The 19687-nt window shown below is 38.4% G+C and overlaps 1 protein-coding gene across 8 annotated transcripts in view; it reads left to right on the forward strand.

Moving 5' to 3' along the window:
- LOC115223188 (synaptotagmin-1) overlaps nt 1-19687 on the forward strand; it is a 143257-nt gene that overhangs the window by 107181 nt on the left and 16389 nt on the right. For 6 of the 8 annotated variants that reach the window (XM_029793633.1, XM_029793636.1, XM_036512285.1 and 3 more), the window contains 4 exons: nt 4017-4184; nt 7857-8033; nt 8587-8704; nt 17720-17853. In XM_029793633.1, the coding sequence (XP_029649493.1) occupies nt 4017-4184; nt 7857-8033; nt 8587-8704; nt 17720-17853 (597 nt within the window). Of the gene's footprint in view, nt 1-4016; nt 4185-7856; nt 8034-8586; nt 8705-16222; nt 16357-17719; nt 17854-19687 lie in introns of all 8 variants that reach the window. The other 2 variants (XM_036512288.1, XM_036512289.1) reach the window with 1 other exon arrangement.

Raw genomic sequence — 19687 nt, forward strand, 5'->3', positions numbered from 1 at the left:
TGGTAAAAAATTTACTTCCCAACTGCAGGGTCCCAGGTTCAGTCCTACTGCATGGCACCTTGGGCAAATGTCTTCTACTACAGCCTTGGTTTGACCAAAGCCATATTAGTGGATTTGATAGAAGAAGCTGAAAGAAGCCTATTGTATATACATACATTATATATATATAATATATATATATATATATAATATATATATATATATATATATGGGTGTGTGTGTGTGTATACACAGTAATCCCTCGACTATCACAGGTGTTACATTCGAAAACCCCTGCAATAGGTGAAAATCCACGAAGTAGAAATAGTACTGTACTGTATACTTTTTAAAATTATTTTTATAATTTGTATATATTTATTTTATTATAAATGCAAAACAACACCACGGAGGAATCGACATAAGCTTAAATAATAAACTGCGATAGGTGACCCACAATATGACGAGGGATTACTGTAATATATCATCATCATCATTTAGCGTCCGCTTTCCATGCTAGCATGGGTTGGACGGTTCAACTGGGGTCTGTGAAGTCAGAAGGCTGCATCAGGCCCAGTCTGATCTGGCAGTGTTTCTACGGCTGGATGCCCTTCCTAACGCCAACCACTCCGTGAGTGTAGTGGGTGCTTTTTACGTGCCACCCGCACAGGTGCCAGACGGAGCTGGCAAACGGTCACGGACGGATGGTGCTTTTTACGTGCCACCGGCACAGGGGCCAGGCGAGGCTGGCAACAGCCACGAACGGATGGTGCTTTTACGTGCCACCGGCATGAGGCCAGTTGGGGCGGCGCTGGCAACGGACACGAATGGATGGTGGTGCCAGACGAGTCTGGCAAACGGCCACAAATGGATGCTGCCTTTTACGTGCCACCGGCATATAAAAATATAAAAGAAGCAAAAATAGTTGAGATTCAGTATTCACCACGTGGCAAAATTATGAATTGAAAATATGTGGAAAACATAAAAAGTGGAAGAGAAATGCTTTCGTTTCATTTCTCTTCCACTTTTTATGTTTTCCACATATTTTCAACCTATATTGCTCTCAGCTATGGTCACCAACCAGTGTCAAATTAATCACAGAACTTGAGGCAATCCAACGAAGCTACACGAAGAAGATAGCCTCTGTGCAGCATATAAGCTATTGGGAACGACTCAAGAGATTAAGACTCTATTCCTTAGAGTGTAGGCAAGAAAGATGTGTCATAATATACATCTGGAAGATCCTGGAAGAACTTGTCCCAAACTTTGGCATCGAGAGTTACACAAATACAAGAACTGGGTGCCACTGCATAGTGCCAAGGACTCCAAATTTGCCATCAAGATGTAGGACAAGATACTGTGATAGCCTGGGCTTCAGAGGTCCACAGCTCTTCAATATCCTCCCGAAGGACCTGAGAGACCTGCATGGGGTGGATGCAGATGTCTTTCAAATAAAGCTGGACCTCTTCCTGTCAGGTGTCCCAGACGAACCAACTTCACGGCAGGAGGTGCAGATGAGGGCAGCTGCATCAAACTGTCTCATGCACCAAATGGCAATTGCTAAAAAGCATTCGTGAAGTAAAATCATGTAGCAACACCGAATGGCGGTGCCCCAGCATGGCCACAACTCGTGAGCTGAAACTAGATAAAATCAAAATCAAAATCATATATATATATACACACACACACACACAAATTTCCAGAATTCAAGAGAATTAGGTATTTGAACAGTAAAGCACCAATGTCAGGTTGGTGATTGCATTATTATGTACAAACAATGTTTAACAACAAAAACATAGTAAACATGGATTTGTACTCTAGTGGTGCATGCAATCACAAATGGCTGCCTGTGTGTGTATACATATATATATATATATATATATATATATATATATATATATATATATAAATAAGGATAAGATCGCTAATTTAAATATCGATCTCATCAAGTGGCCAGCGTGGCGGTATCTCTTAGGTATCTTAAATTATAATTTTATACATATATATATATATATATATATAATAAAATATTAGGGAATAAATCCAAACTTACAGGGAAAAATCAGATTTAGGATTGAATCCAATTTTATAGTAAAATATTATATTATATTAAATTAGAGATAAAACCACTATTAGGCAAATCAAACAATGAAAAACTTAAGCCAATACATAAGATTAATTAATTTATATTATTTTAAATATATATCAAAAGTATTAAAAATTTATTAAGTTTTTAATACTTTTGATATATATTTAAAATAATATAAATTAATTAATTTTATGTATTGGCTTAAGTTTTTCATTGTTTGATTTGCCTAATAGTGGTTTTATCTCTAATTTAATATAATATATATATATATTATATATATATATATATATATATACGTAAAATATATAGGGTGGTGAATATTTTTAGAAATTTCACCACCAGTGGCCTAGCATGTATAAAAAGTCAATAGACAACATATTCTCAATATAAAATATTGTACATTTAAACACAAGAGAAAACTACCTTTAACAGGTAATTTTTACATGCTACAATAACCAGTCAAAATGACTTCGAAAATTGCTCTTAAATCTGGTTTTGGTTGTTTTGACTGTTTCTTCTAGCATGTAAAAATTACCTGTTAAAGGTAGTTTTCTCTTGTGTTTAAATGTACACTATTATATATATATATATATATATATATATATATATATATATACACACACACACACACACACAAGCATGTGCATATGCCTTTGTGTTTGTATTTGTCCCCCACCAGACTTCGTTCTTTAGAACCCTATAACTTAGGGGTTTGGCAGAAGATACCAATAGAATGAGTACCAGGGTTCGTTTTTCCTTTTTCTTTTCTATTTTTTGTTTACATTGTTTTGGACTTGACCTGATCAGAGAGATATCATAATGAAATGAGGGCTTCATGAGCAACCCCACTTTCTGTAACGATAAAATAGTCTGGAATTGTCCAAATTGTAGTTCATTCGGTGCTTGAAGCATCATTGGATTTCTTTTTCTCGTTTGAAGATTTCTTTAACTAAAACCCTTCCAGGTGACATCCCAGCTTGAATGCAGTTTAATGATTGAAATGAATAAAAGATAAAAAGATAGAAGCTAAGATATTGTATCAATGGTTAAACAATCACTCTGGACGGATTGATTGATTGATTGATTCTCGCGACAAGAGTAACTTGGGATACTCCACATCCAAAACAAATCAGAGAGGAGTATCAGCATTATCTTCTATCTTTATTTTTTACTTGTTTCAGTCATCGGACTGTGGCCATGCTGGGGCACCGCCTTATGTTGATAATATTCCTATAATATTCCTTTCATTTTGTATTTTCTCTCTCTCTTACTCTCCTTACCTCTCTTGCTCCCTTGCTCCATCCATCCCTTTCTCTCCCTCCCTCCCTCTCTGTCTTTCCTTCCCTCCTGCCCTCTATCCATCACTTCTCTCCCTCTCTCCTACTTTCTCTCTCTCTCTCTCCATTCCTCACTTCTTTCTCTCTCTCACTCTCCACCTCTCCTGCTTTCTCTATCTATCTCTATCTCCCTCTTTTTCCACCTTCTCTATCCCTTTCCCTTTCTCTTTCCACAGTCTACCTCTCACCACTCCTCAGCTCAGCCTCAGCTAACAACTCTCTCTCTCTCACTCCCTCTTTTTCCACCTTCTCTGTCTCTTTCCCTTTCCCTTTTCACAGTCTACCTCTCACCACCCCTCAGCTCAGCCTCAGCTAACAACTCTCTCTCTCTCTCTCCCTCTTTTTCCACCTTCTCTATCCTTTTCCCTTTCCACAGTCTACCTCTCACCACCCCTCAGCTCAGCCTCAGCTAACAACTCTCTCTCTCCATTCCTCACTCTTTCTCTCTCTCACTCTCACCTCTCCTGCTTTCTCTATCTCTCTCTCTCTCTCCCTCCCTCTTTTTCCACCTTCTCTGTCCCTTTCCCTTTCTCTTTCCACAGTCTACCTCTCACCACCCCTCAGCTCAGCCTCAGCTAACAACTCTCTCTCTCTCCCTCTTCTCTCTTCTCCAGCTAACAGTAAATGTAATACAGGCTGCCGACCTACCTGGGATGGATATGTCTGGGACGTCTGACCCATACGTCAAAGTCTATCTAATGCCCGACAAAAAGAAGAAATTTGAAACAAAAGTCCATCGGAAAACACTGAATCCAGTATTTAATGAATCCTTCACATTTAAGGTAAGTCACATCCACTGACCGTCACAGTAATCGGTAACCATAGCAACTGCGGCGAGCTGGCAGAAACGTTAGCACGCCGAGCGAAATGCGTAGCCGTATTTCGTCTGCCGTTACGTTCTGAGTTCAAATTCCGCCAAGGTCAACTTTGCCTTTCATCCTTTCAGGGTCGATAAATTAAGTACCAGTTACGCACTGGGGTCGATATAATCGACTTCATCCGTTTGTCTGTCCTTGTTTGTCCTCTCTGTATTTAGCCCCTTGTGGGTAGTAAAGAAATAGGTATTTCGTCTGATTTACGTTCTGAGTTCAAATTCCACTGAGGTCGACTTTGCCTTTCATCCTTTCGGGGTCGATAAATTAAGTACCAGTTACGCACTGGGGTCGATGTAATCGACTTAATACCTATGTCTGTCCTTGTTTGTCCCCTCTGTGTTTAGCCCCTTGTGGGTAATAAAGAAATAGGTAACTATAGCAACTGCAGTAACAACACTAACCATATCAGTCAAAGTAGCCATAGTAACAACAGTTAGCATAGTAACCACTGTAACCATGGTAACTGCAGTAACCACAGTAACTATTGTAGCCGTAGTAACTACAGCCTGTAACATCATCATGGCCATCATCATTAATTTCATCATCATCATCATCCAACCAATCGCAACCACTCAGGATTCACAGAGTGATCGACTCCTCCACCCTTCGATCATTCATTGCCACTTTGATGGCAATTCCTGAGTTGCATGCAGTCACATCTAGGAAGGAGAATGCTCTTCCTGTCAGCCTCCGCAAGAGGAGAGATGAAATGATCCCTCTCTATCTGCTCGATAACAGAGACCATCCAATTCTAGATGTTTCTGGCCTAGACACACAGATACCAGCTTCAACTTCCCATATATTTGTTGTGAAGGAGGTTGCTAACCTCATACAACAACAGCAGGATGTTACATCAGTGTGTAACATTAGTATGTAACATCGGTAGGTAACATCAGTGTGTAAGAACAGTATGTAACAACAATATATAATAATATCAGTATGTAACAATATTTAACATCAGTTTGTAACAAAGCATATAACATCATGTAATTTGAGTTGTAATCTCATAGAGTAACCATGCTCAGTAACCACAATATAGAAGTAGATGTAAAATGTGACCTCATGTAACAACCAGAGAATGTAACCCAGTTTCTAACCTCAGACAGTAACAACACTTTGTGACTACAGACACTAGTCACAGTCTGTATATCTTTATAATAATCACAGCTGGTAAGTCATACAATAGTCCCAGTCTCATGTAATAACCTCAGACCATGGTTACAGAATGTACCCTCATATGGTACCGACAGTCAACAATACCATTTTGTAACTACAGTCTGTAGTCAAAGTCTGTCACAACATTCAGTGACTACAATCAGCAAACACAGAATGTAACCTGATGCAATAACCACAGTCTGTACCCTGATAATGTAACCAGGGTATATAACCATGGTATGTAATCTCATACAGTACAAACTCTCTGTAAATAATACAGTAATAATATAATATATATATAATGAAATTACTATATACAGTGCTCAGGTGCACCACAACTTGTCAGAAAGTGCATATAAAGCATATGCAGTAATGTACAAATGTCTGGAAAGCGAACAATGTATGAGTCAGATACATGCTTGCGTATGTATGGAGGGGAGAAAATCAGGTGTAGTGTTGGCGAATCTCAGGAAGCATGGAAGTTTTGAAGGATGCAGTACTCCGACAACTAACAACTGATGCCAGCAGTTTGTTCCATGCTTCAGCAACTCTTAGCATGAAAAAATGTTTTCTAAAGTCATGGGAGCTGTGCTGTTTTCTGACTTTGTAAACATGTCCACAGGTTTTAGACGGGTGGAGTTTGAAAAGGTGCTCAGAGTTATTGTTTGTAAGATGGTTGATAATTTTATGGGTGTCTGCCAAGTCAGCTGCCAGACATCGGAGTTTCAATGTGTCCATGCCCAGGGAAGTAAGGCGTTCAGGATATGGAAAATGCCCGATGGAGGGTATACTCTTGGTTGCACGTCGCTGAACAGCTTCCAGTAACCACAGCTGATGCCTTCATTTGGTGATGAGAGTCTGCAATAATATTCAAGTCACTAACTGCAGTTACTAGCCACATTCAGTAACAACTGTCTGTAACTTTATTTAGTGACTACTTTATATAATGACAATCTGAGACTTCATTGTATAAACTCGTTTGGTGATTTCATTCTGCAACCACATTGTACGAGTTCAGTCTCTAACTAAAGTCACTAATTGTAGTCACTAACCACATTCATTAATCACAGTCCAAATCTCATTTGGTAACATTAGTCTGTAACTTCATTATGTAACAATAGTTTGTAGCTTCATTTGGTGCCAATGGTCTGTAATGACATTCTGCTACAATACCCAGTGACACGGTCATTAACCACACTTTGTTTCCACATTCAATCACCACAGTCTGTAATTACATTGTGTAACCACAGATAATAATCACAGTTTGTAACCAAACTAGTCATTTGTCTTTAACCACATTCATTAACCATATTCCATAACCACATTCATTAACCATATTCCATAACCACATTCATTAACCATATTCCATAACCACATTCATTAACCATATTCCATAAAAACATTCAGCAAGCAGTTTATACCCGCAACCAAACCTTTATTCACTAACCACATTCTATAACCACTAGTAACTACACTTTGTACCCATAATCATTTCCAATAACCACAGCAGTCAATAACCTCTGTTTTTAACAACAGTTGGTAATTACATTTGTAACAATATAAAGTAACCACTAGTAGTAATCACCATCAGTAATGACAGTTAGTGGAATTATTTTTAACAACAACAGCCACTGTTTGTAACTACAGTCTGTATTCATTAATTTGTAATTACAATTTGGTAATTGCATCTGTGACAACAGTGAGGAGAATGATTTGTAACAAGAGCAACCATTTTAGTAACTAGTTTGTAACTACAGTCTGTATTCACCAATTTCTAATCGTGTTCCATAACTACTGTCAGAAGCTAACATTCAGTTACCACTCTCAGTATTTGACTGTCAGCATCTACAATCAATAATCATCATCTGTGATTGTATTCTATAACTGCATTCTGTAATCAAAGCCATCTTGTAAAATTCATAGCAAGCACACCTTTATGTTTTACTAATTGCAATATTTGGCTTCAGAAGTAAGCTGGCAGAATTGTTACTGTAAGGACCAAAATTCTTAGTGGCATTTTATCCTTCTTTATGTTCTGAGTTCAGATTCGGTTAAGGTTGACTTTGCCTTTTCTCTTTTCGGGGTTGATAAAATAGGTACCAGTTGAGCACTGGGGTCAAGATAATTGACTCACTCTCTCTCCTGAAATTGCTGCTTGTGTGCCAAAATTTGAAATTTATATTTGGCTTCAGTCTTTAACCAGATTCTTTAAACCAGATCATCGGCATCTGTGATATTTACCTTGAACACAATATGTAGCCAGTCTGTGACTTTGAATGTAAGAAAATAAACCGAAATACTACATTTAGTCTGCTATTTTACCATTTCTGTAACTTCAACTGACCTCATTTACCACCACCACCACCCTTCTGAAAATAAATAATTACAGCTTCTAATTACCGTTTTTCTACACTTCTCTTGCAGAACGTACCTTATGCTGATATTACGGGTAAGACGCTAATATTTGCGATCTACGATTTTGATCGCTTTTCAAAGCATGACCAAATTGGTCAAGTCCAAGTTCCAATGAATTCTATAGATCTTGGATCAGTAATTGAAGAATGGAGGGATCTCACCAGTCCTGATAATGATGCTGAGAAAGTAAGTTTTGGTTTTTTTTTACTTCCACACATCATATTTTTATTTATCATTTGTATATTTAATTAGTGAATTAACAAATTATCTGTATTAATAAAGTAAGTTCAGTGTGTGTGTATATTTGTGAGTGTACATGTTCATATGTAAGGGTGTGTGTGTGTTTATGAGTGTGTGTGTGTGTGTGCATGTGTGTATGCAATGTTCATATATTTAGTGTGTGTAGTAAGTGTATATGTCCATGAGCATAGTGCATGTGTGTTGGTGGGTGAGTGTGTATGTGTGTGTATCTGTGTGTGTGTATTTGTGTATGTGTGTGCTCAATTGTGTTTTATCCTTTAGTCATGAGGGAGAGCTGTGCCCAAGACTCTTCACTTGCTCTCCCTTCTTTAAAAATGGCAATGTGGCATTTGACAGACATTCGGCCAAACAGTGAGTATAAAGTTAAAAAAATATAACCAAAAACCAAAAAAAAAAATTTTTTTAAATGACCAAATCTACTTTAAGCTTTCAGTTGTGTTCAATAGATGACCTGTGGTCAAACTTTTTTATTTTATAGGAAAACAAGCTTGGTGATATATGTTTCTCATTGCGCTATGTCCCCACTGCTGGCAAATTAACTGTGGTCATCCTGGAAGCCAAAAACCTCAAGAAGATGGATGTAGGAGGATTATCAGGTAAATTAATCATTTTGCTGTCTATAATAGAGTGTGTATATATATATATATATATATACAAAATTTAAAGGACTGACCACTAAAAGTGGACAGTCCACTTTTAGTGTTGTCCGTCTACTTTTAGTGGTCAGTCCTTTAAATTTTGTATGTAAAAATATTTTAATCTTCGGATTTTTTAAATATGTTAGGACACTGGTTTTAATTGATTAATATCAATTTCTACCCTTATTCAATTTTATATATATATATAATGAAAGAAGTGTTCATTGACATAGATCCTGTGACAATTATATTGTAACTGTGGATGACATTAGGGAGCCTAAACAGTGAAAGACATTTACCCAAGGTCCAAATAATTACTTACATAGATCGTTTAAAATAATATTACATGGGAATGGGGGATTTGAGGCTTTAATAGACGTCACTACATTTGTTTCTGCACCACACACCAGCTGAGTTTATATTCATATGCTATTATACAAGATCAGCCTTTAGAATTACTATTATATAGTTAAATATTTTTCAGCAACAGCTTCGTGAAATATACCCCACAGTAGGATAACATGTGATAACCAAATAACAATCGTAAAAACTTTTAAATGCATGTTATAAGGTTTTTACCCAAATAATACTATATATTTATATATATCACTGATCACTGTGACCGACCAGGCTATCAGATGTTGCTACAGATCACTGGTCACAATGCGCTTCGCACTGTTTTAGCCTTCAAATGACGCCACCCCGCTGGCTAAGCAAGCAGGCCAACAGAAGAAAGTGTGAGAGAAAGTTGTGACAAAAGTGTACAGCAGGGATCGCCACCAACCCCCTGCCAGAGCTTCGTGGATCTTTAGGTGTTTTCGCTCAATAAACACTCACAACATCCGGTCTGGGAATCGAAACCACGATCCTACAACCATGAGTCCACTGCCCTAACCGCTGGGACATTGCGCCTCCATATATATATATATATAATGAAATGAGTTTATTAATTATGAAGAAGTTATTATTGGTTTGTAAACAGAAATTCTCTTGACAACTTTTTTACTGTGGTTTGTGAACAACTGTTGTTTCTTAACTCTACACTAAGCTAGTTAATGAAAACAAAACACTAAGCTTAATATTTTGTAGCATTTAGTTGTATCAAGCTAAGTTTTGAGATCAAATCCCTTGAAAGTACATTTGGCCTTTCTATGGTCAATAAACTATGGTCATTTACTTCAGTCAGCTTAGGATTTATCAGCCTCAGTTGGTACTTCACTGACTGTTGGCATTTGTTGATATCTCTGTTTGGCAGCTTTGGTTGGTACTTATCAGTCTTGGTTAATATTTTTGACTGACAAAGGCAGCGAGCTAGCAGAAATGTTAGCATGCCGGACAAAATGCTTAGCAGCATTTCGTCTGTCTTTACGTTCTGAGTTCAAATTCCGCAGAGGTTGACTTTGCCTTTCATCCCTTGGGGGGGGCGATATATTAAGTACCAGTTGCGTACTGGGGTCGATCTAATCGACTGCCCCCCCTCCCCCAAAAGTTTGGGCTTTCTGCCTAGAGCAGAATAGAATATTTTTGACTGACAACTTCAAAACGTCACTGATTATCAACCTTGACTGGTACTTCACCGACTGTCAGCCTTTGTTAATATCTCTGCTTGGTAACTATAATTGGTTCTTCCTCAGCCTTGGTTGATACCTGTGATTGACAGCCATGGTTTGGTACATCACTGAAGGGGAAAACAACTCTGATTTCTAAAGTTCTATTGTCTACAAGTTATTCTCACTTATGAAAAAGACTTTCGAAAGTAAAACATACAATAAAACCCAGAACAGGATCTCCAAAGTCAATCCACTATTACACAATTCTAGCAACTTCTTGTGGCAACACTTGTACCAAATTATATCTTACCTTGCTTGTATTACACTAGTGAATGTTGTTGTCTATCTCAGGTTCAGCTCTGATCAAATGAACTTATAATGAATGTTCCAGATGTGACCATCCTGTCTTTTTGTATATATAATATTAAATTACCTTAAATGTCCTTCCTTCTTTAAAGAAAATAGTGAGTGATTTGAGGGGATTTAGTTTATATCTCTAGCAGGTTCAAAGACTTCTTAGAGGCTCCCTCATAAAAACTTAACTAGTGCTGTATTAAGAAGGTAGCACCTGATATCTGAACAGCGTTGTTATTGTTTGTTGTTTGTTCCTTTTCGAGTCATGCCTGGCTCTTAGGGGCCAGTTCCCCAGTTTCATTGGCGTATAGGTTCCCCACCTGGACAGGATGCCAGTCCATCACAGGAGAGCTGCTAGATGCAGGAGGAAAGAGTGAGAGAAAGTGGTGGTGAAAGAGTCAGCAGAAGTTTTCCATTACCTTCTGCTGGAGCCATGTGGTGTTTTGCTCATAAACACACACATCGCCTGGTCTGAGATTTGAACCCGCATCCCTCAACTGCAAATCCACTGCTCTAACCACTAGGCCATGTGCCTCCATCTGAACAGCATTAGGTTCTACAAAACAAATTCCAAAGATAGCAACACAAGAGTCCTCTAATACTCAAGAATGTTCTAGACCAGAATAATATATTGGCAGAAATTCTGTCAAATATTCCACCAATTTTTGCCAGAAGTCAACAGGAATCATTAATATAAGATAAGAAAATGATAAGGCTGTGACCTTGACATTGAGGAGTTTGTTTGACAATCACATCATTTGGGGTTCAATTCTACTACACAGTACTTTTAATAAAATATTTTCTCCCATACCCCTGAATGACCAAAAGTCTTACAAATGAAATTGAGTTGATGGAAACTAAGAGGAAGCCTATCGGATGTTCTGTTCCTGTTGAGTTGTGGTTCTACTTTCCTGATTTTCTTTCTGTTAGTCTCAAAGATTCTAACAAAGGTCCAGGATGCTTCCCTCCCATGCACCGATCTCAGGAGTCCTACAGGGACCATAGATGTTGCCCATCTTCATAACAGTCTTGAAGGCCCTGCAAAAAGGCTTTTTTGCTTCTACCTGCTGTCAAAGGAATCAGAAAATGGTTATGAATGTTGCCCTTCCATCCACCTGTCTCAGAGCCCCTAAAATAGTTCATCTTCTGACTCTTTCTCTTCATGTGCTTTGCCTACAGGAATTGGCAGTTGTGACCCTCCACGTTGGAGTCCAGAGATTCAGCAGTAGTTTCCTGTTGTCATCTACCTATCTATTCACAGTATCTGCAAAGGTGCCTGGTTTAGGAGTTAGGATATTTGGCTCGTGGCTGTGAGGTCATCAGTTCAATTCCAGGCAACACATTGTGATCTTGAGCAAGACACTTTACTTCATGTTGCTCCAGTCTACTCAGCTGGCAAAAATAAGTAGTGTCTGTATTTCAAAGGGGCCAGCCTTGTCACATTCTGTGCCATGCTGAATCTCCCTGAGAACTACATTAAAGGTACACGTGTCTGTGGAATACTCAACCACTTGCACATTAATTTCAAGAGCAGGCTCTTCGGTTGATTAGGTCAACTGGAACCCTCGTCGTTGTAACTGATGGAGTGCCAGTTATTTACGGTTTATTTTTCTAGTCCCTTGTTCTCCTTAACTTATCCTTGAGACCCAGGACTTTTATAACTCTTAGGCAGTAGGACTGGTTCACATGACATGAAAGCATATCCCTACACAGCTGGACCTATGTAACTCATGTCTAGGGGGCCATCCCCACACCCTCTGAGTCCTGTACAACTCAAACAGTAATTGGAACCTTTGACAAGCATCACCACTCTGGGCCAGAACAGACCTGTGAGTAGTACTGACCAAGGTGTAACTTCATACTCCCCCCCAAAAAAAACCCCCAAACCCCTCACCATTGGATGCAATTTAATGCCTTCCCCAGGACATCCTCTCATTCACACAAAGAATAAAAAAGGAAGAAAAAATCTGAGTCCATTATACAGCAATATTTCCCAGAAGAAACTTTTGTCTTGGAGAAGAAATGTGAACATCATTGAATTTCATTGATCTTTCCTCATAATTATGAAATGGACCAATGTGTAAGGAATCAATACGATGCAGCACATATTGTACAAATGGTAAAGCGCCACACATAGTTTTATGATGACTGGTTTGATTGTCTTTTATTGCAGTGTTCAAATCTTGCCTGTCATCCACCCCATCTCTTGATTAATAAAATATGTTAAAATATCTACCAATATGATGCTGGAATTTATTCAAATCTGCAAGATGAATATTGGTGTTGTTTAACCCTAGGTAAGGATCGAATAAGTAGAAATATGATCAAAAGCATTCCAGCCTTGACCCTCTCAGCTTTTTCCAGAATGTAAGGGATCATAGGACCACATTATCTAACACAGGCACAGGAGTGGCTGTGTGGTAAGAAGCTTGCTTCCCAACCACAAGGTTCTGGGTTCAGTCCCACTGCATGGCACCTTGGGCAAGTGTCTTCTTTTATAGTCCTAAGCCAACCAAAGCCTTGTGAGTGGATTTGGTAGACAGAAACTGAAAGAAGCTTGTCATATGTATACATGTATATCTATGTGTGTGTGTGTCATTGTGTTTGTCTCTCACCACTGCTTGACAGCCAGTGCTGGTCTGTTTACATCCCCGTAACTTAGCGGTTCAGCAAAAGAGACTGATACAATAAGTACCAAGTTTAAGGGATTGATACATTTAACTTGAAAATCCTTCAAGGTGGTGCCCCAGCATGGCTGAAGTCCAATGAATGAGACAAGTAAAAGATAAAGGATAATATTTTTTTGAAGTGGCAGAGTGTAATCTGAGTCAAGTTTGGCTTTTATTTCTTGCAAGGCACAGAACCACATTGAAACTTGCTCACTGGTTTCAAAAGAATGTTGCATTGTGCCAAGGTAATAAGGAATCAATAGCCAGTTGCACAATAACCGTTTCTCTGATTCTGTTTGGTTGGACCAACAGAATAATGTTATTTGACAACAGTTCCTGTCTTTTATTGATTACAGTTCTAATTTTAGAAGCTCTGTCTGTAACCATATTCTTGCAAGAATAGATTTAACATATTTTTCCTTTATTTTTATTTTGCTTGTTTCAATCATTGGCCTGTGACCATTCTGGGGCCTCACCTTGAAGGGTTTAGTCGAACAAATTGACCTTAGTATTTCTTTGTTTCCTCTACGTCTGGTACTTAGTCTATCAATCTCTTTTGGGGAACTGTTAAGTTACTAGGCTGTAAACAAGCCAAACCAGTTGTCTGTTCGTGGTGGTGGACAAACAATAGCACAAAGACACACACAAAAGCACACACACACATATATATATATATATATATATATATATATATACGTGCAGGCATGGCTGTGTGGTAAGAAGCTTGCTTCCTAACCACATGGTTCCAGGTTCAGTCTTACTGCGTGGTACCTTGGGCAAGTGTCTTCTCTATAGCCTCAAAGTGACCAAAGCCTTGTGAATGGATTTGGTAGACAGAAACTGAAAGAAGCCCATTGTGTGTGTATATATATATATATGTGTGTGTGTGTGTGTGTGTGTGTGTGTGTGTGTGTGTGTGTATGTATTTATGTAGGTGTGTCTTTGTGTTTATCTCTATCGCCACTTGACAATTGGTGTTGGTTTGTTTATGTTCCCTGTAACATAGCAGTTCAGCAAAAGAAATCAATAGAATAAATACAAGTTCTGGGGTCAATATGTTTCACCAGAACCCTTCAAGGGAGTTCTCCCTGATATGGCTGCAGTCCAGTGAGTGAAACAGACATTAGCGTATGATTTGTGGGAGACTTAGCTGCTATTTCTATGAAAGCACATGGCTTAGTGGTTAGAATATTTATCTCACAATCGTTAGGTCATGAGTTTGATTCCAGGTGGCGCACTGAGTGCTTAAGCAAGAATTTATTTCACATTGCTTCAGTTCACTCAGCTGGCAAAAATGAGTAAAACCTGTAATTCAGAAAGCTCCCCCCCCCCCAGTCACTTTCTGTGTCATGCTGAATCTCCTTGAGAACTACGTTAAAGGTATGTGTATCTGTGGAGTACTCAGCCACTGGGATGTAAATCTCATGAGCAGGCTGTTCTGTTGACCAGATAAACTGAAACACTTATCGTTGCAACCAATGAAATACCAGTTAAGTTAGCGCAGGAGTGGCTGTGTGGTAAGTAGCTTGCTTACCAACCACATGGTTCCGGGTTCATTCCCACTGTGTGGCACCTTAGGCAAGTGTCTTCTACTATAGCCTCGGGCCGACCAAAGCCTTGTGAGTGGATTTGGTAGACAGAAACTGGAAGAAGCCCGTCGTATATATGTATATGTATGTGTGTATATGTTTGTGCATCTGTGTTTGTCCCCTCACCATTGCTTGACAACCAATGTTGGTGTGTTTACGTCCCCGTAACTTAGCGGTTCAGCAAAAGAGACATAGAATAAGTACTAGGCTTGTAAAGAATAAGTCCTGGGATTGATTTACTCGACTAGAAGGCGGTGCTCCAGCATGGCCGAAGTCAAATGACTAAAACAAGTAAAAGAGAAAAGAGAAAGAGAACATAAAACACGATGGGCCATGATCATGGCCATCAGGCACAGGTCGACAGGTCACGATTGTGGCCCAGATAGATGCATTATGGGTGTTTGTTGGGGTCTAATGTCACTCAAACGCTCTGATACCCTACAGAATGCAAGAGGACTAATAGTTCAACTTATGACTTTTCAGATGATGTAAAAGTTGCCACCGTTAGATACTAAGAAGATATTTTAATTATTTTTGGTTTTTTATGTGGTGCATGGTTGTCTCATTTTCATAAATGTGCTCAGCAGTCCATGCTATGTGAGTGCAAATCCCAGTGCGTTATGGGTTAGGTTAAGCTGTTATTTCCATCAAGTTGAGCAACCATATAAACACTCCCTCATTTCAGAATCTAATTAGACTTCCCTGGCCCAGTGGTTCGGGCAGCGGATTCGCGGTCATAGGATCGCGGTTTCGATTCCCAGACCGGGCGTTGTGAGTGTTTATTGAGCGAAAACACCCAAAGCTCCACAAGGCTCCGGCAGGGGATGGTGGTGTTCCCTGCTGTACTCTTTCACCACAACTTTCTCTCACTCTTACTTCCTGTTTCTGTTGTACCTGTATTTCAAAGGGCCGGCCTTGTCACTCTCTGTGTCACGCTGAATATCTCCGAGAACTACGTTAAGGGTACACGTGTCTGTGGAGTGCTCAGCCACTTACATGTTAATTTCACAAGCCGGCTGTTCCGTTGATCGGATCAACCGGAACCCTCGTCGTCGTAACCGACGGAGTGCTTCCACATCCAGACTTCCCTGTTCAATTCACTCTCCTTGTTTCTGGAAGCTTCTCAAAACAACCAGAAGTTCATACTTGACATGTCTATTTTACTTCATCTCACACAATTGATGGGGTTTTTTACTTTAAAAAAAAATGAATGAAAGATCATCCATTGGTGCCACCCACTCTTTGTATTGACTCAGAGTCAGTGACTGATCCCCTAATTTGCATTTTTCACCTGAGTATCTTTTCCTTTACCAGATCCCTACGTCAAAATAACTTTATATCTGGGAAATAAACGACTGAAAAAGAAGAAGACAACCATTAAGAAACATACTTTGAATCCTTACTTCAATGAATCTTTCACATTTGAAGTTTCTTTTGAACAAATACAGGTATTTTCGTTGGGAGATCTTCAGCTGCGTCTTTTCAAGACGTCTCGCTGACTTTGGGGCTCTTACCTTGTTTCCAATGGCTTGCCATATTTGCTACATCCTTCAGCTACAAGCTCAGACTTTGTTCACATTCTTCACGATTATTCTAATCCATTTTCTTCAGCATTATTTCTTCATCGACAAATGTAGAAATCTGAACATAAAGAATTCCTTCTTTGAAACAGACTCGTTAACGTGTCAAGTGATGAAAAATGTTACAATGACAATGATGATGATAAAAAATGATGATTATGATAATGATGATGATGACAATGACGATGATGATGATAAAAAATGATGATTATGATAATGATGATGATGACAATGACGATGATGATGATAAAAAATGATGATTATGATAATGATGATGATGACAATGATGATGATGACAATATTGTTGGTGTGGCAACGATAACAATGACAGCAATAAGAAGAACATTCATTTTGTAAACACTCCAAATAATGGTAATGGACAGAGAGGAATTTTGTGTTCAGATTTCTGTGTTTATATGATATACATACATACATATATATATATATATACATATATATATGTGTGTTTGGGCTAATATTAATACAAGTATGGACTTAACGGAGGTGGCCATGGAAAGAGAGGTGAAGACGTAAGTGGTTAAAATGTATAAAAAAAACAAAGTAACATCCACAAAATGTATAAAAAAATCAAAGTAACGTCCACAAAGGCTAATACCCCCCCCCCACTGCCCAACACACACACATGGATGTTTCTCCGGCATTAATCCTTTAGCATTTAAACCAGCCATATCCAACCCAAAAATTTCTACCTGTTTTATGTTCAAACTGGCCAGATCCAGCCTCTCACACCTATCCTACTATGTAATTCTAAAAATAAACAATCATGTCATTGGAATTTCAAATCTACAAGAAAAAGCATAACTAATTCAAAAGAATGGGAATAAAAGAAGATTAACATTTGACAAAGAAATCTGAATACTAAAGGATTAATCATTGGTTCCAAGTTATTTCTTCAAATATAACCAAATTGCAAAGAACCAAGCCACCTCTGGTCTCTGTTCACATATTTGTATTAATATAAAATTTTCTTCCAGGTTTTGGGAATTCTTCAACTAATGGCTTTTTGTTTATCTTAATCTGCTCTTTTTATTTTTTATTCCTACCAAACTTCTTCCTGATCTTACGACCCAGCAACAAGGCCACCACTTCGTGCATGCGGTGTCTTTGTTGGTTTGTTTATGTTTTTTTTTTTTTAATCTCCGTTTTTCACCTTCTGTCTTCATGTCTCCTTCAAGCCGCTCTTCTTTGTGCTTCTCTTTTTTCAATCTAGATCCTTATGTTAAGATATCTCTGATGCTAAACGGTAAAAGAATTAAGAAGAAGAAAACCACTATCAAGAAATGTACACTGAATCCATACTACAATGAATCATTTGCGTTTGAAGTCCCCTTTGAACAAATACAGGTATAAACCCTTGTCTCCCCCCCACCCCCGTCCCAATCACCACCAATGTCTACATTACGTCTCCTTCCTCCCCCCCAGGCCCCCAACTGTTTACCTTGATTGTCATGTGATTGTAGTAGAAGTAGTAGTAGTAGTAGTAGCAGCAATGTCACATCTGAAAATGTTGCAAAACTCTTGGAATGTTGATGTGTTCTTTGATTACTTTTTGTGTTATTTTTCTGCCTTCTTAGAATTTTTTAAATGCATTCCAAACCATCAATATGGAAATGGTGCACACTTCAAGATGCATGGAAAAACATTATATATATAGCAGATTTCTTTCTTTTTTGTATATTATTTTGTACCATTCTGTTTTTATAGTTTACAAAGACAAATTTAGAATATTGAAACATTTCTGAAAATTCTTTCAGGAATTAATATATTCTAAATTTATAAGTTTGTTTTAAAGTCCGTTCTACATTTTGAGTCATGTTTTTGTAGTGTTGTGTGCTTAAAATGTTGTCCTAATATTTCTGTCCCCATGTGTATAACTTAGTCCTAACAATTCTGTTCCTTCTGTGTGGAGTATACCAAACTGTCCTGTGTGTTTCACCAAAACCTTTCCCACTGTCTTACCTTTAAGGGTGAAGTTGTTTTTATCTTTTTTTTCATGTCTTACCAGAGTACCCTGTCCTTTTTAGAGTTCATATATGGTTCTATACAGCACATATACGTTAGGGGTTTGCCTCATGATCACATGGTCATGGGTTCTATTCCAGGTCTGGGCAGAGCATGGTGTTCTTGAGCAAGGTACTTCTTTTCATGCTGCTTCATGCGATGGCTAGAAGTATATTGAGTTCTTCATAACCAGCTGATCTAGCAAGCGGGGCCTCATATCAGTGAGGGGGGTCGGTGCGCATTGATGCCGTCGAGAGGTAGGCCCCGAAACGGCGCACATTCTCTCCTGATGACCCCATGCACTTGCTAGCTTCCGATATACGGAGCTTTTGACTGGTAGCACTTGCATGTGCAAGGTGTTTGCAAGACATCAGCTGAAATTGAGTACCAGCAGAGTACACATACAGTTCTGTCTCTCTCTCTTTCTTCCTCCCTGTAGCTGTCACATCTTTGATATTCCTCCGAGTCAACGGTGAATGGGCCAAGGAGGTACCTATGTCTGCACACAACTACACAGGCACCTAAAACAATTAATGAAAGCATGGTACACGCTACCAGTATATATTTGCTTTCCAAGTGTCAGCTACACACATATTTTTATATTGTCCTATAACTAAACTCCTATATCATTCCGTACATTTGGATCCCTACACTGTCTCATTTTTAGAACCATGTATAGTCCTGTGTTTGTTTCCATAAATTTTCCTATGCCTAAGTCCATGTTGCAGTAATACATCACTTTACAAGGACCTGTTTTATGAGACCCTGGGTTTATGAGCTTTTACATGTTTTATTTTCTGTTAACCCTTTTGTTACTGTATTTATTTTGAGATGCTCTGTGTTTCCTTCAATTACTTCAAATATAACAAAGAATTTAGTAAAATAACTTGGTTATCATTCAGCTAGTGTTAGGAACAGAAATTGTGACTAAGGTTTGGTGGAAGATTTTAATTCAAAACTTATGAAAACAAGACATTTGTACTACAGAGCCAGAGCTGGTTTCAACAGGGTTGGTGACAAAAGGGTTAATGAGCTTTCCTTAATGAGCGTTCTCCAAAAACAAATTAACGTGTGTTAATTTGTGTGTGTGTGTATAATTTAGAAAAAAACCTCTATTAAACAATTCAATAAAGAAAGATGTTATTCACTCCATATAGAATTGTTTAATAGAGGTTTT

Source organism: Octopus sinensis, linkage group LG22 (genome assembly GCF_006345805.1).
Source record: "Octopus sinensis linkage group LG22, ASM634580v1, whole genome shotgun sequence".
Lineage (NCBI taxonomy): Eukaryota > Metazoa > Mollusca > Cephalopoda > Octopoda > Octopodidae > Octopus > Octopus sinensis.